At 55.8% G+C, this 25560-nt stretch overlaps 1 protein-coding gene across 1 annotated transcript; it reads left to right on the top strand.

The window, feature by feature from the left end:
- Nucleotides 1–362: 362 nt before the first annotated feature.
- gnl3l (G protein nucleolar 3 like) lies at nucleotides 363–25560 on the top strand. The gene is made up of 10 exons (XM_070869108.1): nucleotides 363–366; nucleotides 2574–2677; nucleotides 4939–5083; nucleotides 6723–6810; nucleotides 12365–12542; nucleotides 13584–13726; nucleotides 15054–15190; nucleotides 16355–16509; nucleotides 22068–22251; nucleotides 25173–25560. The coding sequence occupies exons 1-10, from the start codon at nucleotides 363–365 to the stop codon at nucleotides 25232–25234; spliced, it is 1200 nt and encodes a 399-aa protein (XP_070725209.1). The 3' UTR covers nucleotides 25235–25560.

Consider the following 25560-nt stretch of genomic DNA (forward strand, 5'->3'; position numbering starts at 1 on the left):
TGGAGGGAGCTTTACCAGAATGTTACCCGGACTCCAAGGATTAAATTATGCAGCGATTGCACAAACTAGGGTTGTATTCTCTAGAATTTAGAAAGTTAAAGGGTGATCAGATCGAAGTTTTCAAAATATTAAGAGGGAACAGATAGAGAGAAAGTATTCCCGCTGGTTGGGGAATCACAGACTGGGGCGCATCGTCTAAAAATGAGAGCCAGACCTTTCAGGAGTGAAATTAGGAAACACTTCTACACACACAGGGCGGTGGAAGTTAAAACTCTCTCCCACATACGGCATTGATGCTGGGTCAATGGTTAATTTTAAATCTGGGATTGATACAGTTCTGACAACCGGAGGCATTCAGGGATATGGGTGAGTGAGGGTCGATGGAGTTACTCACAGATCACCCAGGACCTCATTCAATTGTGTAACAGGCTCGAGGGGCTGAATGGCCTCCTGTTCCTATTGTAACAGGCTCGAGGGGCTGAATGGGCCTCCTCCTGTTCCTAATGTAACAGGCTCGAGGGGCTGAATGGGCCTCCTCCTGTTCCTAATGTAACAGGCTCGAGGGGCTGAGTGGGCCTCCTCCTGTTCCTAATGTAACAGGCTCGAGGGGCTGAATGGGCCTCCTCCTGTTCCTAATGTAACAGGCTCGAGGGGCTGAGTGGGCCTCCTCCTGTTCCTAATGTAACAGGCTCGAGAGGCTGAATGGGCCTCCTCCTGTTCCTAATGTAACAGGCTCGAGGGGCTGAATGGCCCCCTCCTGTTCCTAATGTAACAGGCTCGAGGGGCTGAATGGCCCCCTCCTGTTCCTAATGTAACAGGCTCGAGGGGCTGAATGGCCCCCTCCTGTTCCTAATGTAACAGGCTCGAGGGGCTGAATGGGCCTCCTCCTGTTCCTAATGTAACAGGCTCGAGGGGCTGAATGGCCTCCTCCTGTTCCTAATGTAACAGGCTCGAGGGGCTGAATGGGCCTCCTCCTGTTCCTAATGTAACAGGCTCGAGGGGCTGAATGGCCTCCTCCTGTTCCTAATGTAACAGGCTCGAGGGGCTGAATGGCCCTGCCTTCTGTTGCCTGGGCCCCAAGCTCTGGAACTCCCTCCCTAAACCTCTCCGCCTCTCTCTCCTCCTTTTAAGATGCTGCGTAAAACCGACCTCTGACCCAGCTTTTGGTCACCTGTCGCTAATATCTCCTTATGTGGCTCGGTGTTTGATTTATGCTCCTGTGAAGCACCTTGGGACGTTTTGCTGCATTAAAAGCGCTATATAATCGTAGAATCAGACATTTACAGCACGGCAGGAGGCCATTTCGGCCCATCGTGTCCCGCGCCGGCCGACCAAGAGCTACCCAGTCTCATCCCACTTTCCCGCTCTGTGTCCGTAGCCCTGTAGGTTACGGCACTTCAAGCTGCATCATCCAAATGTGGTGAGGGTTTCTGCCTCTACTGCCCTTTCAGGCCGTGAGTTCCACCCCAGACCCCCACCACCCTCTGGGTGAAGACATTTCCCCTCAAATCCCCTCTAAACCTCTTCCCAATTACTTTCAATCTCTGCCCCCTGGTTGTTGACCCCTCTGCCAAGAGAAACAGGTCTGTCCTATCCACTCTATCCAGGCCCCTCATCATTTTATACACCTCAATCAGGTCTCCCCTCGGCCTCCTCTGTTCCAAGGAAAACAACCCCAGCCTATCCAATCTTTCCTCATCGCTAAAATTCTCCCGTCCCGGCAACATCCCGGTAAATCTCCTCTGCACCCTCTCCAGTGCCATCACATCCTTCCTGTAATGTGGTGACCAGAACTGCACGCAGTACTCCAGCTGTGGCCTAACCAGTGTGTTATACAGTTCAAGCATAACCTCCCTGCTCTTGTATTCCATGCCTCGGCCAATAAAGGCAAGTATTCCGTGTGCCGCCTTAACCACCTTATCCACCTGGCCTGCTACCTTCAGGGATCTGTGGACCTGCACTCCCAGGTCCCTGTGTTCCTCTACACTTCTCAGTGTCTGACCATTTAATGTGTATTCCCTCGCCTTGTTAGCCCTCCCCAAATGCATTACCTCACACGTCTCCGGATCGAACTCCATTTGCCACTGCTCTGCCCACCTGACCAGTTCATCGATATCTTCCTGCAGTCCACAGCTTTCTTCTTCATTATCAACCACACGGCCGATCTTAGTGTCATCGGCAAACTTCTTAATCATACCCGCAACATTCAAGTCTAAATCATTGGTGTACACCACAAAAAGCAAGGGACCCAGCACTGAGCCCTGCGGAACCCCACTGGAAACATCCTTCCAGTCACAGAAACACCCATCGACCATAACCCTCTGCTTCCTGCCTCCGAGCCAATTTTGAATCCAACTTGCCACTTTGCCCTGGATCCCAGGGACTTTTACTTCCGTGACCAGTCTGCCATGTGGAACCTTATCAAAAGCTTTACTAAAGTCCATATACACTACATCGTACACACTGCCCTCATCGCCCCTCCTGGTTACCTGCTCGAAAAATTCAATCGTTAGTCAGACACGACCTTCCCCAGTTTGCAGGTTGCTATTGTAAATGCGAACTTGTTCTCACAGACCTCGTGGCGAAGGACATCGTTGAGAAGTGGCTGAAGTATCTGAGAAATGAGCTGCCCACCGTGGCATTCAAAGCCTCCACCCAGCTCCAGAATAAAAACCTGGTAAGTGCATCTCCGCACCGTCGGAGGGGCGGTACTGAGGGAGTGCCGCACGGTCGGAGGGTCAGTACTGAGGGAGCACCGCACTGTCGGAGGGTCAGTACTGAGGGAGCACCGCACTGTCGGAGGGGCGGTACTGAGGGAGTGCCGCACGGTCGGAGGGGCGGTACTGAGGGAGTGCCGCACTGTCGGAGGGGCAGTACTGAGGGAGCGCCGCACTGTCGGAGGGTCAGTACTGAGGGAGTGTCGGAGGGGCGGTACTGACGGAGTGCCGCACTGTCGGAGGGGCGGTACTGAGGGAGTGCCGCACTGTCGGAGGGGCGGTACTGAGGGAGAGCCGCACTGTCGGAGAGGCGGTACTGAGGGATTGCCGCACTGTCGGAGGGGCGGTACTGAGGGAGAGCCGCACTGTCGGAGGGGCGGTACTGAGGGAGTGCCGCACTGTCGGAGGGGCGGTACTGAGGGAGAGCCGCACTGTCGGAGAGGCGGTACTGAGGGATTGCCGCACTGCACTGTTGGAGGGGCAGTACTGACGGAGCGCCGCACTGTCGGAGGGGTGGTACTGAGGGAACGGCGCTCTGTCGGAGGGGCGGTACTGAGGGAGCGCCGAACTGTCTGGGGGCGGTAATGAGGGAGTGTCGGAGGGGCGATACTGAGGGAGCGCCGCATTGTCGGAGGGGCGATACTGAGGGAGTGCCGCACTGCACTGTTGGAGGGGCGGTACTGAGGGAGTGCCGCACTGCACTGTTGGAGGGGCGATACTGAGGGAGTGCCGCACTGCACTGTTGGAGGGGCGGTGCTGAGGGAGCGCCGCACTGCGCTGTCTGTGGGGCCATAGTTTGGGATGAGACGTTAAACCCAGAACTCCATCTTGCCTCTCAGCTGGATGTAAAAGATCTCGCAACTTCTGCCCTTTCCCCACAGCCCGGCACATTTCCCCTTCCAGTATTTATCCAATTCCCGGTTTGAAAGTCACGATTGAATCTGCTCCGACCGAGCTTTCAGGCAGCGCGTTCCCGATCACAACAACTCGCGTAAACACATTCTCCCCCATCTCCCCCTCTGGTTCCATCGCCGATTATCGTCAATCTGTGTTCCTCTGGTTACCCACCCTCCTGCCCCTGTTGAACAGGTTCTCCCGATCCACTCGATCAAAACCCCTTGTGATTGTGAACACCTCGATTAAATCTCCTCTCAACCTTCTCTGCTCCGAGGAGAACAACCCCGGCTTCTCCAGTCTCTCCTCGTCACTGAAGTCCCTCATCCCCGGGACTATTCTGGTTAATTTGTGGGTATTGCTGACAAGGTCGGCATTTATCGCCCATCCCTAATTGCCCCTTGAGAAGGTGGTGGTGAGCCGCCTTCTTGAACCGCTGCAGTCCGTGTGGTGAAGGTGCTCCCACAGTGCTGTTAGGGAGGGAGTTCCAGGATTGTGACCCAGCGACGATGGAGGAACGGCCGATATATTTCCAAGTCGGGATGGTGTGTGTGACTGGGAGGGGAACGTGGAGGTGGTGGTGTTCCCATGTCCCTGCTGCCCTTGACCTTCTAGGCGGGTAGAGGTCGCGGGTTTGGGAGGTGCTGCCGAAGAAGCCTTGGCGAGTTGCCGCGGTGCATCTTGTGGACGGTGCACACTGCAGCCACGGTGCGCCGGTGGTGGAGGGAGTGAGTGTTGAAGGTGGTGGGGAGCGTGGCCCATCGAGCGGGGCTGCTTTGTCCTGGATGGTGTCGAGCTTCTTTGAGCTCTGCACCCTCTCCAAGGCCTTGATAGCCTTCCTAAAGCGCGGTGCCCAGAATTGGCCACAATACTCCAGCGATCTATAAAGGTTTGTACCTCTTTGGTTCGGCAACATCCCTGGTCCGGCTACATTCCCGGCGGAGGCGAGGGGGGGGAGCGAGGGGTCGCGCCCCGTCCTGTGTCCTCGTCTCCCCGCTGCCTCCGGCCTTCCTTCCTCGCTCGGGTCGGCGTCGGAGAGGGAGCGAGGAGCCTTGGCGGCTGACTGAGGCGTCGAAGCTGGGCCGGAGAAATGCTGCGCATGCGCAGAACGTGGCCCGGGGTCGGCGTTGTCAGCAGCTACGTCTCGGTGACTGCTGACAACGCTCGGGCCGGCCTGACCTCCCGTGGTCCGGGAAAAACTCTGCGGTCCGGCGAGCCGCTCGGATCCCAAGGCTGCCGGACCGGAGAGGTCCCAACTGAACTCTTCTCTTTTTTTTTTCTTTGTCGTAAATCGCGACTGATCTGATCCTCTCTCGTCGACCCACAGCATCGCAGCAGAGTACCGGTAGAGCGGGCGCATTCCGATCTGCTCGCGAGCAGCGCCTGCGTGGGGGCAGACAACCTGATGAGGCTGCTGGGGAACTACTGCCGGAGCCGGGACCTCAAAACCGCCATCACCGTGGGCGTGGTCGGTGAGCACTGGGGGGGGGGCGCCGTGACCACCACAAAATGGCCACCGGCCCCGCGGGGTATGGGGAGCAGCGGGTGTCGCTGCGTGCGATGCATTCTCGCGATACCACCAACAAACACACGCTAGACAAGATGGCTGTAATATGCAAACTGTCATCATGTGACCTTGCCGCAAGCGCATTCTACAATAAGAACATAAGAAATAGGAGCAGGAGTCGGCCATTCGGCCCCTCGAGCCTGCTCCGCCATTTAATACGATCATGGCTGATCCGATCATGGACTCAGCTCCACTTCCCTGCCCGCCCCCTTATCCCCTTATCGGTTAAGAAACTGTCTATTTCTGTCTTAAATATATTCAATGTCCCGGCTTCCACAGCTCTCTGAGGCAGCGAATTCCACAGATTTACAACCCTCTGAGAGAAGGAATTCCTCCTCATCTCAGTTTTAAATGGGCGGCCCCTTATTCTAAGACCATGCCCCCTAGTTCTAGTCTCCCCCATCAGTGGGAACATCCTCTCTGCATCCACCTTGTCGAGCCCCCTCATAATCTTATACGTTTCGATAAGATCACCTCTCATTCTTCTGAACTCCAATGAGTAGAGGCCCAACCTCCTCAACCTTTCCTCATAAGTCAACCCCCTCATCCCCGGAATCAACCGAGTGAACCTTCTCTGAACTGCCTCCAAAGCCAAGTACATCCTTTTGTAAATATGGAAACCAAAACTGCACGCAGTACTCCAGGTGTGGCCTCACCAATACCCTGTATAACTGGAGCAAGACTTCCCTGCTTTTATACTCCATCCCCTTTGCAATAAAGGCCAAGATACCATTGGCCTTCCTGATCACTTGCTGTACCTGCATACTAACCTTTTGTGTTTCATGCACAAGAAGCCCCAGGTCCCGCTGTACTGCGGCACTTTGCAATCTTTCTCCATTTAAATTATAACTTGCTCTTTGATTTTTTTTCTGCCAAAGTGCATGACCTCACACTTTCCCACATTATACTCCATCTGACAAATTTTTGCCCACTCACTGAGCCTGTCTGTGTCCTTTTGCAGGATGGTGAGGGAGGGAAGGCTGTAATGGGGACAGGTTTGTCGTGGTGGCTGCTGGGATCAGAGGGTTGTAGCCCGGGGTGGGGGTAGGAGTAGGGGGAGGTCGCGTGTCAAGGCCTGTAGCCTGCCAGTGGCTGGCATCTTTTCCCATTGCCCCCCCCGTTACCGCGGACAGTGGTGAGGGTGGGGGGGCATCTCTGTAGGTCTGTGGGGGGGGACAAGTTAAAGCGGGGGTTCCTCCCCCCCCCCCCGCCAGGAAATACCTTCCCTGGCCTGCGACGCCCCTGCAGTCGAATAGCTGCGTTCACTGGCGCGGCGGTCGTCTCAGGCCGGGAAACCCTTCAGCGGTTTAGAAGGCGGGCTGGCCATTTTCCCTGTTGCACCCACCCCCTATCCTTCCCCTTATGGTCGGACAGCCGTCCTTCCTATTCGACCATGGGGGGGTCGCCGGGTGGTCACTGCAAACAGCTTTGTGCGTACGGAGTCGCTTCGGAACGTGTGACCGTCGACGAGGGTGGATTTGGTGTTGGCGGAAGCTGTCTAACTCTTTTTTTGTGTGTGTGTGTCACCCTTCTGACATCCCCAGGATTCCCAAACGTCGGGAAGAGCAGCTTAATCAACAGCCTGAAGCGAGCTCGGGCCTGCAACGTCGGCGCCACGCCAGGAGTTACCAAGTAAGTGTGGCCGAGATTCCCCCCCCACCATCGCTCCCCAACGGGCTGCTCAATCACATAACGAACCGTGTCTCGATACCTCGCTCAGTATCAGTCGGGAACGATTCCTGCACTCCCTCCCATCACCACCGTGCGACTCCTCCCTCACCAGCATCTCGCAAACCTGCTCCTGACAGTGCGGCGTTTCCTCGGTGCCGCCCCTCCGACAGTGCGGCGCTCCCTCAGTACCGCCCCTCCGACAGTGCGGCGCTCCCTCAGTACCGCCCCTCCGACAGTGCGGCGCTCCCTCAGTACCGCCCCTCCGACAGTGCGGCGCTCCCTCAGTACCGCCCCTCCGACAGTGCGGCGCTCCCTCAGTACCGCCCCTCCGACAGTGCGGCACTCCCTCAGTACCGCCCCTCCGACAGTGCGGGGCTCCCTCAGTACTGCCCCTCCGACAGTGCGGCGCTCCCTCAGTACTGCCCCTCCGACAGTGCGGCACTCCCTCTGTACTGCCCCTCCAACAGTGCGGCACTCCCTCAGTACTGCCCCTCCGACAGTGCGGCGCTTCCTCGGTGCCGCCCCTCCGACAGTGCGGCTCTCCCTCAGTACCGCCCCTCCGACAGTGCGGCGCTTCCTCGGTGCCGCCCCTCCGACAGTGCGGCACTCCCTCAGTACTGCCCCTCCGACAGTGCGGCTCTCCCTCAGTACTGCCCCTCCGACAGTGCGGGGCTCCCTCAGTACCGCCCCTCCGACAGTGCGGCTCTCCCTCAGTACTGCCTCTCCGACAGTGCGGCTCTCCCTCAGTACCGCCCCTCCGACAGTGCGGCGCTCCCTCAGTACTGCCCCTCCGACAGTGCGGGGCTCCCTCAGTACCGCCCCTCCGACAGTGCGGGGCTCCCTCAGTACTGCCTCTCTGACAGTGCGGCTCTCCCTCAGTACTGCCCCTCCGACAGTACGTCACTCTCTCAGTACTGCCTCTCCAACAGTGCGGGGCACCCTCAGTACTGCCTCTCCCACAGTGCGGCTCTCCCTCAGTACTGCCCCTCCGACAGTGCGGCTCTCCCTCAGTACTGCCCCTCCGACAGTGCGGGGCTCCCTCAGTACTGCCTCTCCGACAGTGCGGCTCTCCCTCAGTACCGCCCCTCCGACAGTGCGGCTCTCCCTCAGTACTGCCCCTCCGACAGTGCGGCTCTCCCTCAGTACCGCCCCTCCGACAGTGCGGGGCTCCCTCAGTACTGCCCCTCCGATAGTGCGGCTCTCCCTCAGTACCGCCCCTCCGACAGTGCGGCGCTCCCTCAGTACCGCCCCTCTGACAGTGCGGGGCTCCCTCAGTATTGCCCCTCCGACAGTGCGGCGCTCCCTCAGTACCGCCCCTCCGACAGTGCTGCGCTCCCTCGGTGCCGCCCCTCCGACAGTGCGGCTCTCCCTCAGTACTGCCCCTCCGACAGTGCGGCGCTCCCTCAGTACTGCCCCTCCGACAGTGCGGCTCTCCCTCAGTACTGCCCCTCCGACAGTGCGGCTCTCCCTCAGTACTGCCCCTCCGACAGTGCGGCTCTCCCTCAGTACTGCCCCTCCGACAGTGCGGCTCTCCCTCAGTACCGCCCCTCCGACAGTGTGGCACTCCCTCAGCACTGCCCCACGCAAACCTGCTCCCTCCACCATCCCAACTCGCTGAGAATGAGAGGTTAAACATATAAAATTCACTTGATTTCTGGGATGAGAGGAGAGGTAGAGTCGATAGGGCCCGTACTCGCTGGAGTTTAGAAGAATGAGAGGTGTTCTCACTGAAACGTGTCAGATTCTGAGGGGGATTGACAGGGTAGATGCAGGGAGGGTGTTTCCCCCCCCGGGCTGGAGACTCTAGAACCAGGGGTCACACAGTCTCAGGATAAGGGGTCGGCCATTTAGGACTGAGATGAGGAGGAATTTCTTCACTCAGAGTGTGGTGAATCTTTGGAATTTTCTGCCCCAAAGGCCTGTGGAGGCTCAGTCGTTGAGTATATTCAAGGCCGAGATCGATAGATTTTTGGATATTAAGGGAATTGAGGGATCGGGCGGGAAAGTGGAGTTGAGGTGGAAGATCAGCCGTGATCTCATTGAATGGCGGAGCAGGCTCGAGGGGCCGAATGGCCGACTCCTGCTATTTCTTAGCTTCTTCGGCAGCACCTCCCAAACCCGCGACCTCTACCGCCTAGAAGGTCAAGGGCAGCAGGTCCATGGGAACACCACCCCCTCCACGTTCCCCTCCCAGTCACACACCATCCCTCGACTTGGAAATATATCGGCCGTTCCTTCATCGTCGCTGGGTCACAATAAGAACATAAGAATTAGGAACAGGAGTAGGCCATCTAGCCCCTCGAGCCTGCTCCGCCATTCAACAAGATCATGGCTGATCTGGCCGTGGACTCAGCTCCACTTACCCACCCGCTCCCCGTAACCCTTAATTCCCTTATTGGTTAAAAATCTATCTATCTGTGACTTGAATACATTCAATGAGCTAGCCTCAACTGCTTCCTTGGGCAGAGAATTCCACAGATTCACAATCCTCTGGGAGAAGAAATTCCTTCTCAACTCGGTTTTAAATTGGCTCCCCCATATTCTGAGGCTGTGCCCCCTAGTTCTAGTCTCCCCGACCAGTGGAAACAACCTCTCTGCCTCTATCTTGTCTATCCCTTTCATTATTTTAAATGTTTCTATAAGATCACCCCTCATCCTTCTGAACGCCAACGAGTAAAGACCCAGTCTACTCAATCTATCATCATAAGGTAACCCCCTCATCTCCGGAATCAGCCTAGTGAATCGTCTCTGTACCCCCTCCAAAGCTAGTATATCCTTCCTTAAGTAAGGCGACCAAAACTGCACGCAGTACTCCAGGTGCGGCCTCACCAATACCCTGTACAGTTGCAGCAGGACCTCCCTGCTTTTGTACTCCATCCCTCTCGCAATGAAGGCCAACATTCCATTCGCCTTCCTGATTACCTGCTGCACCTGCAAACTAACTTTTTGGGATTCATGCACAAGGACCCCCAGGGCCCTCTGCACCTCAGCATGTTGTAATTTCTCCCCATTCAAATAGTATTCCCTTTTACTGTTTTTTTTCCCAAGGTGGATGACCTCACACTTTCCGACATTGTATTCCATCTGCCAAACCTTAGCCCATTCGCTTAACCTATCTAATTCTCTTTGCAGCCTCTCTGTGTCCTCTACACAACCCGCTTTCCCACTAATCTTTGTGTCATCTGCAAATTTTGTTGCACTACACTCTGTCCCCTCTTCCAGGTCATCTATGTATATTGTAAACAGTTGTGGTCCCAGCACTGATCCCTGTGGCTCACCACTAACCACTGATTTCCAACCCGAAAAGGACCCATTTATCCCGACTCTCTGCTTTCTGTTCGCCAGCCAATACTCTATCCATGCTAATACATTTCCACTGACTCCGCGTACCTCTATCTTCTGCAGTAACCTTTTGTGTGGCACCTTATCGAATGCCTTTTGGAAATCTAAATACACCACATCCATCGGTACACCTCTATCCACCATGCTCGTTATATCCTCAAAGAATTCCAGTAAATTAGTTAAACATGATTTCCCCTTTCATGAATCCATGCTGCGTCTGCTTGATTGCACTATTCCTATCCAGATGTCCCGCTATTTCTTCCTTAATGATAGTTTCAAGCATTTTCCCCACTACAGATGTTAAACTAACCGGCCTATAGTTACCTGCCTTTTGTCTGCCCCCTTTTTTAAACAGAGGCGTTACATTAGCTGCTTTCCAATCCGCTGGTACCTCCCCAGAGTCCAGATAATTTTGGTAGATTATAACGAATGCATCTGCTATAACTTCCGCCGTCTCTTTTAATACCCTGGTATGCATTTCATCAGGACCAGGGGACTTGTCTACCTTGAGTCCCATTAGCCTGTCCAGCACTACCCCCCTAGTGATAGTGATTGTCTCAAGGTCCTCCCTTCCCACATTCCTGTGAGCAGCAATTTCTGGCATGGTTTCTGTGTCTTCCACTGTGAAGACCGAAGCAAAATAATTGTTTAAGGTCTCAGCCATTTCCACATTTCCCATTATTAAATCCCCCTTCTCATCCTGGAACTCCCTCCCTAACAGCACTGTGGGAGCACCTTCACCACACGGACTGCAGCGGTTCAAGGCGGCGGCTCACCACCACCTTCTCAAGGGGCCGTTAGGGATAAACATAGAAAATAGGTGCAGGAGTCGGCCATTCGGCCCTTCGAGCCTGCACCACCATTCAATAAGATCATGGCTGATCATTCCCTCAGTACCCCTTTCCTGCTTTCTCTCCATACCCCTTGATCCCTTTAGCCGTAAGGGCCACATCTAACTCCCTTTTGAATATATCTAACGAACTGGCCTCAACAACTTTCTGTGGTAGAGAATTCCACAGGTTAACAATTCTCTGGGTGAAGAAGTTTCTCCACATCTCGGTCCTAAATGGCTTACCCCTTATCCTTAGACTGTGTCCCCTGGTTCTGGACTTCCCCAACATCGGGAACATTCTTCCTGCATCTAACCTGTCCAGTCCCGTCAGAATTTTATATGTTTCTATGAGATCCCCTCTCATTCTTCTAAATCCCAGTGAGTATTAGCCTAGTTGATCCAGTCTTTCTTCATATGTCAGTCCTGCCATCCTGGGAATCAGTCTGGTGAACCTTCGGTGCACTCCCTCAATAGCAAGAACGTCCTTCTTCAGAATAGAAGACCAAAACTGAACACAATGCTCCAGGTGAGGCCTCACCAAGGCCCTGTACAACTGCAGTAACACCTCCCTGCTCCGATAGGCAATAAATGCCGGCCTTGCCAGCGATACATACATCCCAGGAACGAAGTTTACAAAAAGCGAGTTGCCATTTCAGAGGGGCAGTTACGAGCCAACCACAAGGTTCTGGGGCTGGAGTCATGTATAGGGTAAGGGCGGCACCTTTCATTGTGAGAAAACTGGTGACTTTTTTTTTCTCAGTCCAGGTTTTTAATCCCTCCCTGGAGGGATTAATTACTGCCCTGGATAACTCTCCATTGATTGGGTCATTCAATCCCTCGGGAAAGCTCACGTATTCAATCAGATTGTGGCTGATCTGCACCGCGACTCCATACACCCGCCCTAGCTCCACATCCCTCGATACCCTAACCCAATAAACATCTATCCATCGCAGTTTACAAAGCTCGAACAGACCCCCAGCATTCTGCCCAGGGAGTGTTTTATGGGACAGTGTAGAGGGAGCTTTACTCTGTATCTAACCCGTGCTGTACCTGCCCTGGGAGTGTTTGATGGGACAGTGTAGAGAGAGCTTTACTCTGTATCTAACCCCGTGCTGTACCTGCCCTGGGAGTGTTTGATGGGACAGTGTAGAGAGAGCTTTACTCTGTATCTAACCCCGTGCTGTACCTGCCCTGGGAGTGTTTGATGGGACAGTGTAGAGAGAGCTTTACTCTGTATCTAACCCCGTGCTGTACCTGCCCTGGGAGTGTTTGATGGGACAGTGTAGAGGGAGCTTTAATCACGAGTTCTCGAGCAGTGAGTGATAACAGCGCCCCCTGCAGGTGCTTGCAGGAGATCCACCTCGACAAGCACATCAAGCTGCTGGACTGCCCGGGCATCGTCATGGCGACCTCCAGCTCCGACGCGGCAATAATCCTTCGCAACTGCGTGAAGATCGAGCAGCTGGTTGATCCTGTGGAGCCCGTGGCCGCCATCTTGAGACGGTGCAATAAGCAACAGGTGAGCGCCGCACTGTCGGAGGGGCGGTACTGAGGGAGCACCGCACTGCGCTGTCGGGAGGGGCGGTACTGAGGGAGCGCCGCACTGCGCTGTCGGAGGGGGCGGTACTGAGGGAGCGCCGCACTGCGCTGTCGGAGGGGGCGGTACTGAGGGAGCACCGCACTGCGCTGTCGGAGGGGCGGTACTGAGGGAGTACCGCACTGCGCTGTCGGAGGGGCAGTACTGAGGGAGTGCCGCACTGCGCTGTCGGAGGGGCGGTACTGAGGGAGCGCCGCACTGCGCTGTCGGGAGGGGCAGTACTGAGGGAGCGCCGCACTGCGCTGTCGGAGGGGCAGTACTGAGGGAGCGCCGCACTGCGCTGTCGGAGGGGCAGTACTGAGGGAGCGCCGCACTGCGCTGTCGGAGGGGCAGTACTGAGGGAGCGCCGCACTGCACTGTCGGGAGGGGCGGTACTGAGGGAGCGCCGCACTGCGCTGTCGGAGGGGCAGTACTGAGGGAGCGCCGCACTGCGCTGTCGGAGGGGCGGTACTGAGGGAGCACCGCACTGCGCTGTCGGGAGGGGCAGTACTGAGGGAGCGCCGCACTGCGCTGTCGGGAGGGGCGGTACTGAGGGAGCGCCGCACTGCGCTGTCGGGAGGGGCGGTATCTGTCAACGTATTGTAGCCCGCGGGGTATTATTCTGCTGACTCTGTGCAGGTTGCCCCTCCGAGGCCGATATATCCTCCCTGAGGGGCGGGAGGCCAGGACTTGAACACTGTGACTCCGGATTGGGTCTGAGTGGGGCTTTATATCGGAGCATGTAGCGTAAGCAGCACCCCCTTGTATTCCAGGCCCACATTCCATGAGCCTCTGCGATTGTCTGGTACCTGCCCCGCGGGCTTTCTGTACACAGCACCCCCCCCGCCGCGCTATCTCTCTGCTCCTCCCCCATTGTGAGTTGTCGCGGTTAAGAAAGTGCTGTTATTAAATCGAGTATGTTCCCCCACTCCCCTCTCGCCCTCGCTGAGCACTTTGCCCTCTGACCTCTGTCCCCGTTTCCAGGTCATGCGGCACTACGACATCCCCGAGTTCCGGGACACGCTGGGTTTCCTGGCCCTGTTGGCTCGCAGGCTGGGCAAGCTGAAGAAAGGGGGACTCCCCGACCACGAGAGGGCAGCCAAGGCTGTGCTCTCCGACTGGACCAGGTAACCCCCGGGCGCGTTCTCTCTCTCCCCCCCCCCCCCCCCCCCCCCCCGAGTCTCTCTCTCTCCCCCCCCCCAGTCTCTCTCTCTCTCCCCCCCAGTCTCTCTCTCTCCCCCCCCAGTCTCTCTCTCTCTCTCTCCCCCCCCAGTCTCTCTCTCTCTCCCCCCCAGTCTCTCTCTCTCTCTCCCCCCCAGTCTCTCTCTCTCTCTCCCCCCCAGTCTCTCTCTCTCTCTCCCCCCCAGTCTCTCTCTCTCTGCCCCCCCCCCCAAGTCTCTCTCTCTCTCTCTCTCTCTCTCTCTCTCTCTCTCTCTCTCTCTCTCTTCCCCCCCCCCCCCCCAGTCTCTCTCTCTCTCTATCTCTCTCTCTCTTCCCCCCCCCCCCAGTCTCTCTCTCTCTCTCTCTCTCTCTCGTTTCCCCCCCCCCACCCCTCCGTTCTCTCTCCCAGTTTCCTCCGACAGTGTGGTGCTCCCTCAGTACTGGCACCGGCGGGGAGTGGGGTGTGTGGAGTGTCGGGTCTAGTTTCTACGACCATCTGACCCCAAAGTGAGTGCGATGTTTAGAAACATAGACAATAGGAGCAGGAGTCGGCCATTCGGCCCCTCGAGCCTGCACCATTCAATATGATCATGGCTGATCCTCTCTCTCAACACCATATTCCCGCTTTCTCCCCATGCCCCTTGATGCCTTTTGTGTCTAGAAATCGATCTATCTCCCTCTTAAATATATTCAGTGTTGGCCTCCACAGCCTTCTGTGGTAGAGAATTCCACAGGTTCACCACCCTCGGAGTGAAAACATTTCTCCTCATCTCGCTCCTAAATTTCCTACCCCGTATCCTGAGACTGTGAGCCCTTGTTCTAGACTTCCCAGCCCCGGGGAAACATCCTCCCCACATCCAGTCTGTCCAACCCCGTCAGAATTTTATACCTTTCAACGAGATCCCCTCTCATTCTTCTAAACTCCAGTGAATACAGGCCCAGTCGACCCAATCTCTCCTCATACGGCAGTCCTGCCCTCCCAGGAATCAGTCTGGTGAACCTTCGCTGCACTCCCTCTATGGCAAGTATATCCTTCCTTAGGTAAGGAGACCCAAACTGTGCACAATACTCCAGGTGTGGTCTCACCAGGGCCCTGTATAACTGGAGTAAGACCTCCTTGCTCCTGTACTCAAACCCTCTCACAATGAAGGCCAACATACCACTTGCCTTCCTAACTGCTTGCTGCACCGGCATGTTTGCTGTCAATGACCGGTGTACAGGGACACCCAGGTCCCTCCGTTTGATCGAGCCAACCCTGCGCCTTCACAGCCGAACCCTCTGGTCTCTCCTCAGCGGCAAAATCTGTTACTTCACGCATCCGCCCGAGACCCACACCCTCCCCACGCACATCAGCGCCGAGATCGTGGCGGAACTGGGGAAAGCCTTCGACATCGAGGAGCTGGAGAAAGGGAACCAGGAGACCCTCACCAGTAAGTTGTTACGTCTGCATGCTGACAATGTAATGATGGGACTGTACCACTAAATGGACCTTCACCCTGTATATACCTTGCCTATACCACCAGAGGGTGCTACTGGTGGAGACCCAAGGGTCACCTGCACACTGCAGGTAACCCGGTATAAAAGGGAGCTCGCCTCTTGGTGTCCTCACTCTCGGAGCTGCAAGAAAGGACTAGAGTCTCTACAGTTTAAGCACCATACCCCTGCCTCGTGGAGCCATTAACAGAGTGCCGTCATACACAATATAAGTGAGCCAGCGCCTGTCACCAGGTCAGCAAGACCCAAAGCGCTTCACACACAGTCAAGTTCTATTTTGGATTTCGCTCAGTGTTGTAACGTGGGAAACGCGGCAGCCAATATGCGCACAGCAAGTTCCCACACACAGCGCTGTGATTAGGACCCAGATCATCTGTTTCTGAGTGATGTTGGTTGAGGGATAAATATTGGCCCCGGGACACCGGGGAGAACTCCCCCCTGCTCTTCTTCAAAATAGTGGCCCCGGGATCTTTTACATCCACCCGAGAGAGCTGACGGGGCCAACAGCGCGGCGCTCCCTCAGTACCGCCCCTCCGACAGCGCGGCGCTCCCTCAGTACCGCCCCTCCGACAGCGCGGTGCTCCCTCAGTACCGCCCCTCCGACAGCGCGGCGCTCCCTCAGTACCGCCCCTCCGACAGCGCGGTGCTCCCTCAGTACCGCCCCTCCGACAGCGCGGCGCTCCCTCAGTACCGCCCCTCCGACAGCGCGGCGCTCCCTCAGTACCGCCCCTCCGACAGCGCGGCGCTCCCTCAGTACCGCCCCTCCGACAGCGCGGCGCTCCCTCAGTACCGCCCCTCCGACAGCGCGGCGCTCCCTCAGTATGGCACTGGGGGAGTGTGGGGCCTGGATTACTGGGCTCGAGTCTCCGGAGCGGGGGCTGGAACCCACAACACCTGACTTCGAGGGGCACTGGGACCCACGGAGGGACAGCTCGCACTCTTGAGGGTGAGGTTTTCTGTCATGATTTGCGGACACACCGCCACGACCCCATGGAGGAATAATAGGATCGCCGGGGAGATGATGGGATTGGCTGTAGACAGGTGGTGGGGAATCCCAAGAGGGAAACATCCCCATTAACGTCTTCCCTGTCCTGTGTCAGAGATCGAGTCTCCCATGGAAGAGAGCGGGATCTGCGTGGAGTCGTCCGGACTGACCAGCGTGGAGACCAGGCTGCCGTCTGGGTGTGAAATGGGCGAGGACAGGGTTACGCAGGAGATCGGGGACGAGGGCACCTCCAGTGACAATGACTTGCAGGTAACGACCTTTGCACCATTGGGACTGCCCGCCGCTCATTCACAGAAAGAGGCGTCTGCTCACGTGGACACTGCTTCAGAGAATATTATACTGCAGGAGAAGGCACAGTTCTGGTCTCCATATCACACTGGGAGCACTGTGCACCGTTCTGGTCATATCACACTGGGAGCACTGTGCACCGTTCTGGTCATATCACACTGGGAGCACTGCACAGTTCTGGTCTGCATATCACACTGGGAGCACTGTGCACCGTTCTGGTCATATCACACTGGGAGCACTGTGCACAGTTCTGGTCATATCACACTGGGAGCACTGTGCACCGTTCTGGTCATATCACACTGGGAGCACTGTGCACAGTTCTGGTCATATCACACTGGGAGCACTGTGCACCGTTCTGGTCATATCACACTGGGAGCACTGTGCACAGTTCTGGTCGTATCACACTGGGTGCACTGTGCACAGTTCTGGTCATATCACACTGGGAGCACTGCACAGTTCTGGTCTCCATATCACACTGGGAGCACTGAGCACAGTTCTGGTCTCCATATCACACTGGGAGCACTGTGCACAGTTCTGGTCATATCACACTGGGAGCACTGTGCACAGTTCTGGTCATATCACACTGGGAGCACTGTGCACAGTTCTGGTCATATCACACTGGGAGCACTGTGCACAGTTCTGGTCATATCACACTGGGAGCACTGTGCACAGTTCTGGTCATATCACACTGGGAGCACTGTGTACAGTTCTGGTCATATCACACTGGGAGCACTGTGCACAGTTCTGGTCTCCATAATCACACTGGGAGCACTGTGCACAGTTCTGGTCATATCACACTGGGAGCACTGTGCACAGTTCTGGTCATATCACACTGGGAGCACTGTGCACAGTTCTGGTCATATCACACTGGGAGCACTGTGCACAGTTCTGGTCTCCATATCACACTGGGAGCACTGTGCACAGTTCTGGTCATATCACACTGGGAGCACTGTGCACAGTTGTGGTCATATCACACTGGGAGCACCGTGCACAGTTCTGGTCATATCACACTGGGAGCACTGTGCACAGTTCTGGTCATATCACACTGGGAGCACTGTGCACAGTTCTGGTCATATCACACTGGGAGCACTGTGCACAGTTCAGGTCATATCACACTGGGAGCACTGTGCACAGTTCTTGTCTCCATATCACACTGGGAGCACTGCACAGTTCTGGTCGTATCACACTGGGAGCACTGTGCACAGTTCTGGTCATATCACACTGGGAGCACTGTGCACAGTTCTGGTCGTATCACACTGGGAGCACTGTGCACAGTTCTGGTCATATCACACTGGGAGCACTGTGCACAGTTCTGGTCATATCACACTGGGAGCACTGTGCACAATTCTGGTCATATCACACTGGGTGCACTGTGCACAGTTCTGGTCATATATCACTGGGAGCACTGTGCACAGTTCTGGTCGTATCACACTGGGTGCACTGTGCACAGTTCTGGTCATATCACACTGGGAGCACTGTGCACAGTTCTGGTCTCCATATCACACTGGGAGCACTGAGCACAGTTCTGGTCATATCACACTGGGAGCACTGTGCACAGTTCTGGTCATATCACACTGGGAGCACTGCACAGTTCTGGTCTCCATATCACACTGGGAGCACTGTGCACAGTTCTGGTCATATCACACTGGGAGCACTGTGCACAGTTCTGGTCATATCACACTGGGAGCACTGTGCACAGTTCTGGTCATATCACACTGGGAGCACTGCACAGTTCTGGTCATATCACACTGGGAGCACTGCGCACAGTTCTGGTCATATCACACTGGGAGCACTGTGCACAGTTCAGGTCATATCACACTGGGAGCACTGTGCACAGTTCTTGTCTCCATATCACACTGGGAGCACTGCACAGTTCTGGTCGTATCACACTGGGAGCACTGTGCACAGTTCTGGTCATATCACACTGGGAGCACTGTGCACAGTTCTGGTCGTATCACACTGGGAGCACTGTGCACAGTTCTGGTCATATCACACTGGGAGCACTGTGCACAGTTCTGGTCATATCACACTGGGAGCACTGTGCACAGTTCTGGTCATATCACACTGGGAGCACTGTGCACAGTTCTGGTCATATCACACTGTGAGCACTGTGCACAGTTCTGGTCATATCACACTGGGAGCACTGTGCACAGTTCTGGTCATATCACACTGGGAGCACTGCACAGTTCTGGTCATATCACACTGGGAGCACTGTGCACAGTTCTGGTCATATCACACTGGGAGCACTGTGCTCAGTTCTGGTCATATCACACTGGGAGCACTGTGCACAGTTCTGGTCATATCACACTGGGAGCACTGTGCACAGTTCTGGTCATATCACACTGGGAGCACTGTGCACAGTTCTGGTCTCCATATCACACTGGGAGCACTGTGCACAGTTCTGGTCATATCACACTGGGAGCACTGTGCACAGTTGTGGTCATATCACACTGGGAGCACCGTGCACAGTTCTGGTCATATCACACTGGGAGCACTGTGCACAGTTCTGGTCATATCACACTGGGAGCACTGTGCACAGTTCTGGTCATATCACACTGGGAGCACTGTGCACAGTTCTGGTCATATCACATTGGGAGCACCGTGCACAGTTCTGGTCATATCACACTGGGAGCACTGTGCACAGTTCTGGTCATATCACACTGTGAGCACTGTGCACAGTTCTGGTCATATCACACTGGGAGCACTGTGCACAGTTCTGGTCTCCATATCACACTGGGAGCACTGTGCACAGTTCTGGTCATATCCCACTGGGAGCACTGTGCACAGTTCTGGTCATATCACACTGGGAGCACTGTGCACAGTTCTGGTCATATCACACTGGGAGCACTGTACACAGTTCTGGTCATATCACACTGGGAGCACTGTGCACAGTTCTGGTCTCCATATTATAAAAAGGGTATCGAGGCACAGGAGGGGATGTATAAAAAGATTCATTAGAATGATCCCAGAACTGGGAGGTTATACCCATCAGGAGAGATTGAACAGGCTGGGTCTCTTTGTTCCAGAAAGGAAAAGGGTGAGGGGTGACCTGACAGGTCTTTACGATTACGAAGTGGTCTCGATAGGGTAGAGATAGAGAGGATGTCTCCCCTTGTGGGGGGAGACTAGAACCAGGGGGCCATCAATATCAGACAGTCACTGATAAACCCAATGGGGATTTCAGGAGAAAGGTCTTTACCCAGAGAGCGGTGAGAATGTGGAACTCGCTGCCACAGGGAGGGGCCGAGGCGAATAGTATCGAGGCATTTAAGGGGGAGCTGGATCAACACACGGGGGAGAAAGTGATGGGGGGAGGGGGAGGGAGATGGAGAGGGAGTTGAGGGTTACGGGGAGCGGGCGGGGAAGTGGAGCTGAGTCCATGATCGGATCGGCCGCGATCTCATTGAATGGCGGAGCAGGCTCGAGGAGGGGAATGGCCGACTCCTGCTCCCGTTTCTTGTGCTCGAGCGGGGCGTAAAGACCAGCCCCAGATGGGCTGAATGGCCGGTTCCTGTGATGACGGGTGTGTGTGTGTCTCTCCGCAGCTCGGGGCGGTGACTGTGATGACGGGTGTGTGTGTGTGTCTCCGCAGCTCGGGGCGGTGACTGTGATGACTGGTGTGTGTGTGTCTCTCCGCAGCTCGGGGCGGTGACTGTGATGACGGGTGTGTGTGTGTCTCTCCGCAGCTCGGGGCGCTGACTGTGATGACGGGTGTGTGTGTGTCTCTCCGCAGCTCGGGGCGGTGACTGTGATGACGGGTGTGTGTGTGTGTCTCCGCAGCTCGGGGCGGTGACTGTGATGACTGGTGTGTGTGTGTCTCTCCGCAGCTCGGGGCGGTGACTGTGATGACGGGTGTGTGTGTGTCTCTCCGCAGCTCGGGGCGCTGACTGTGATGACGGGTGTGTGTGTGTCTCTCCGCAGCTCGGGGCGGTGACTGTGATGACGGGTGTGTGTGTGTCTCTCCGCAGCTCGGGGCGGTGACTGTGATGACTGGTGTGTGTGTGTCTCTCCGCAGCTCGGGGCGCTGACTGTGATGACGGGTGTGTGTGTGTCTCCGCAGCTCGGGGCGGTGACTGTGATGACGGGTGTGTGTGTGTCTCTCCGCAGCTCGGGGCGGTGACTGTGATGACGGGTGTGTGTGTGTCTCTCCGCAGCTCGGGGCGGTGACTGTGATGACGGGTGTGTGTGTGTCTCTCCGCAGCTCGGGGCGCTGACTGTGATGACGGGTGTGTGTGTGTCTCCCCGCAGCTCGGGGCGCTGACTGTGATGACGGGTGTGTGTGTGTCTCTCCGCAGCTCGGGGCGGTGACTGTGATGACGGGTGTGTGTGTGTGTCTCCGCAGCTCGGGGCGGTGACTGTGATGACGGGTGTGTGTGTGTCTCTCCGCAGCTCGGGGCGGTTCCTGTGATGACGGGTGTGTGTGTGTCTCTCCGCAGCTCGGGGCGGTGACTGTGATGACGGGTGTGTGTGTGTCTCTCCGCAGCTCGGGGCGGTGACTGTGATGACGGGTGTGTGTGTGTCTCTCCGCAGCTCGGGGCGGTGACTGTGATGGCGGGTGTGTGTGTGTCTCTCCGCAGCTCGGGGCGGTGACTGTGATGACGGGTGTGTGTGTGTCTCTCCGCAGCTCGGGGCGGTGACTGTGATGACGGGTGTGTGTGTGTGTGTCTCCCCGCAGCTCGGGGCGGTGACTGTGATGACGGGTGTGTGTGTGTCTCTCCGCAGCTCGGGGCGCTGACTGTGATGACGGGTGTGTGTGTGTCTCTCCGCAGCTCGGGGCGGTGACTGTGATGACGGGTGTGTGTGTGTCTCTCCGCAGCTCGGGGCGGTTCCTGTGATGACGGGTGTGTGTGTGTCTCTCCGCAGCTCGGGGCGGTGACTGTGATGACGGGTGTGTGTGTGTCTCCCCGCAGCTCGGGGCGGTGACTGTGATGACGGGTGTGTGTGTGTCTCCCCGCAGCTCGGGGCGGTGACTGTGATGACGGGTGTGTGTGTGTCTCTCCGCAGCTCGGGGCGGTGACTGTGATGACGGGTGTGTGTGTGTCTCCCCGCAGCTCGGGGCGGTGACTGTGATGACGGGTGTGTGTGTGTCTCCCCGCAGCTCGGGGCGGTGACTGTGATGACGGGTGTGTGTGTGTCTCTCCGCAGCTCGGGGCGCTGACTGTGATGACGGGTGTGTGTGTGTCTCTCCGCAGCTCGGGGCGCTGACTGTGATGACGGGTGTGTGTGTGTCTCCGCAGCTCGGGGCGGTGACTGTGATGACGGGTGTGTGTGTGTCTCTCCGCAGCTCGGGGCGGTGACTGTGATGACTGGTGTGTGTGTGTCTCTCCGCAGCTCGGGGCGGTGACTGTGATGACTGGTGTGTGTGTGTCTCTCCGCAGCTCGGGGCGGTGACTGTGATGACGGGTGTGTGTGTGTCTCTCCGCAGCTCGGGGCGGTGACTGTGATGACTGGTGTGTGTGTGTCTCTCCGCAGCTCGGGGCGGTGACTGTGATGACTGGTGTGTGTGTGTCTCTCCGCAGCTCGGGGCGGTGACTGTGATGTTCGAGGGCAGGAGGGACAAGTCACTGCGGGCGGTGGAGGAGCAGAAGGAGCCGGCCGCTCGCCTGCCCGACCTCCAGGTGATCCGGGACATCGACCCCCTGCGGCAGGGGCAGGCCCTGAAGGCAGCCGGCAAGAGGAGGAGGAGGCTGCAGAAGCGAGCAGGTGGGCATCGGCCGACGTGTGGGGAGGGGTGGTGGGGGGGGGGGGGAAGAGCGGGTTCCTTTCAATCCCCGCTACCAGAGGCCCGGCTATTCGACAACGGCGGGCTTTGCCGCCGGTGCCCTTGCCCACAGAGGTGGCATGGAGCGGGGCCAACCCTGACCCACCGAGGGTGCCCAGTGCTGCCCCCTCCGTTCTCAAACTGTTAGAAATGCAGTCACAGAGCAATTTGTTATTTAAATGGAGAAAGATTGCAAAGTGCCGCAGTACAGCGGGACCTGGGGGTTACTTGTGCATGAAACAGAAAAGGATAGTATGCAGGTACAGCAAGTGATCAGGAAGGGCCAATGGTATCTTGGCCTTTATTGCAAAGGGGATGGAGTATAAAAGCAGGGAAGTCTTGCTCCAGTTATACAGGGTATTGGTGAGGCCACACCTGGAGTACTGCGTGCAGTTTTGGTCTCCGTATTTACGAAAGGATACACTTGCTTTGGAGGCAGTTCAGAGAAGGTTCACTCGGTTGATTCCGGGGATGAGGGGGTTGACTTATGAGGAAAGGTTGAGGAGGTTGGGCCTCTACTCATTGGAGTTCAGAAGAATGAGAGGTGATCTTATCGAAACGTATAAGATTATGAGGGGGCTCGACAAGGTGGATGCAGAGAGGATGTTCCCACTGATGGGGGAGACTAGAACTAGGGGGCATGGCCTTAGAATAAGGGGCCGCCCATTTAAAACTGAGATGAGGAGGAATTTCTTCTCTCAGAGGGTTGTAAATCTGTGGAATTCGCTGCCTCAGAGAGCTGTGGAAGCCGGGACATTGAATATATTTAAGACAGAGATAGACAGTTTCTTAACCGATAAGGGGATAAGGGGGCGGGCAGGGAAGTGGAGCTGTGTCCATGATCGGATCAGCCATGATCGTATTAAATGGCGGAGCAGGCTCGAGGGGCCGAATGGCCGACTCCTGCTCCTGTTTCTGATGTGGGTTGTGTGAAACGCCAATTTGCGCACAGCAAGCTCCCCACAAACAGCAACGCGATAATGACCCGGATCATGGGCCAGAAATTCTGCTCGGAAGCTTCCCGCGGGCAATTGCCTCCCGACCGGAGAATTTTTACGAAAGTACCCGGTGGTCTGGGAGGCGCCCTGGATCCCAGTAGGGCGACCTTCTCCTCCCGCGCTGCGAAGCGTGCTCCTGTCCCACGCAGACGATGCAGTCATGTGTGACTGCTCAACCAATCAGGTACATATTTCACAGGCTCCCGTTAATAGCGCTGAGGCTCGCGGATCTACCTGTTCTCAGTGCTATTAATGGGAAATAAACCAAACACACACTAATAAAAAACAGAACACACATATTTAAAATTAATTGAAATTAAAGTTAGAAAAAATATATATTTCTGATTTTTTTTTAAAGTTTTGTAATTCAGATTAAAAATAAACTTACCTTAGTGGCCAGAGATTTTAACAATACAATGTTTATTTTATTTAATTTTATTGTGTTTTTGTATGTTTTAAAACACTTGTGCCTGTAAAAGTGAGCTAATGATTTAGACAAAGGAATTGAGTGTAATATCTCCAAGTTTGCAGATGACACTAAGCTGGGTGGCAGTGTGAGCTGTGAGGAGGATGCTAAGAGGCTGCAGGGTGACTTGGACAGGTTAGGTGAGTGGGCAAATGCATGGCAGATGCAGTATAATGGGGATAAATGTGAGGTTATCCACTTTGGGGGCAAAAACAGGAAGGTAGATTATTATCTAAATGGTGACAGATTAGGAAAAGGGGAGGTGCAACGAGACCTGGGTGTCATGTTACATCAGTCATTGAAGGTTGGCATGCAGGTACAGCAGGCGGTGAAGAAGGCAAATGGTATGTTGGCCGTCATAGCGAGAGGATTTGAGAATAGGAGCAGGGAAGTCTTACTGCAGTTGTACAGGGCCTTGGTGAGGCCTCACCTGGAATATTGTGTTCAGTTTTGGTCTCCTAATCTGAGGAAGGACATTCTTGCTACTGAGGGAGTGCAGCGAAGGTTCACCAGACTGATTCCTGGGATGGCAGGACTGACATATGAAGAAAGACTGGATCGACTAGGCTTATATTCACTGGAGTTTAGAAGGATGAGAGGGGATCTCATAGAAACATATAAAATTCTGACGGGACTGGACAGGTTAGATGCGGGAAGAATGTTCCCGATGTTGAGGAAGTCCAGAACCAGGGGTCACAGTCTAAGGATAAGGGGTAAGCCATTTAGGACCGAGATGAGGAGAAATTTCTTCACTCAGAGAGTGGTGAACCTGTGGAATTCTCTACCACAGAGAGTTGTTGAGGCCGGTTCGTTAGATATATTCAAGAGGGAGTTAGATGTGGCCCTTACGGCTAAAGGGATCAAGGGGTATGGAGAGAAAGCAGGAAAGGGGATACTGAGGGAATGATCAGCCATGATCTTATTGAATGGTGGTGCAGGCTCGAGGGGCCGAATGGCCTACTCCTGCATCTATTTTCTATGTTTCTATGTGCCGGCTTTTTTCAGGCGCCAGATTTTTGAGGACATTTGCTGGGCAAGATGTGCGGAAATCCCGCAATCTTGCCCTTGCAAATGTCCTCGGTCCCGATCTGTGCAGGATCTGTCCAGCTCCTGCCCGACGAATCGGCAAAGCCGGTTTTCAGCGTTGCGCGACGATCGCCGGCTTTTCCGATACCTTCCCGGGCCGGTAGAAACTTGGTACCGACCCGGGAACGTGGGAGTTTCGGGGCTCGTCTGTTTGTAACGATGTTGGTTGAGGGATAAATATTGGCCCCAGGACACGGGGGGAGAAGTCTTCCCTCCCCCCTACCCTCCGTGCACTGAGACTCCGGATGGGAGGGGGCTCTCCGTCTGACGAAAACGCCTTGACCCCCTTCTCTTCTCTTCTCTTCTGTTCCAGACAAGCTCGCGACCAAGCTGTCCGACTCTCTCACCTCCGCCATGGACTTCTCCCTGGACTGATCGCGGGAGGCCGGGGGAGGGAGTTACTCACCGCTCCCTCTGCACAGCGACACACGAGCAGCGCCGTTTCAGTTCCGTATCGCCACCCCCTCCCCTGCGAGGAGCCCAAATGGTTCACTTCCCCCCCCCCCCCCCCCAAAAACGCTCGGGAGGAGAGTCCCTGGCCGTCACATCGAGGTTGGCAGGTTTAGTCGCCGCATCACCGCGGGAGGGGTCACAGGGCACCAACATTTTCAGTCACCTCGCGGAGCCACGCGAGTGACCCCGCCCCCTACGCGAGTTTAAACTGGACTGTTGCAATAAACGTAACTTATTATTAACTCTTA

This window comes from Pristiophorus japonicus, chromosome 32 (genome assembly GCF_044704955.1).
Source record: "Pristiophorus japonicus isolate sPriJap1 chromosome 32, sPriJap1.hap1, whole genome shotgun sequence".
Classification (NCBI taxonomy): Eukaryota; Metazoa; Chordata; class Chondrichthyes; family Pristiophoridae; genus Pristiophorus; species Pristiophorus japonicus.

Excerpts from the sequence above, each read along its gene's own strand:
- gnl3l (XM_070869108.1), top strand. Across the intron at positions 6,811-12,364 it reads GCCACGCCAGGAGTTACCAA|GTGCTTGCAGGAGATCCACC; the intron begins GTAAGTGTGGCC and ends CGCCCCCTGCAG. Across the intron at positions 22,252-25,172 it reads GAGGCTGCAGAAGCGAGCAG|ACAAGCTCGCGACCAAGCTG; the intron begins GTGGGCATCGGC and ends CTTCTGTTCCAG.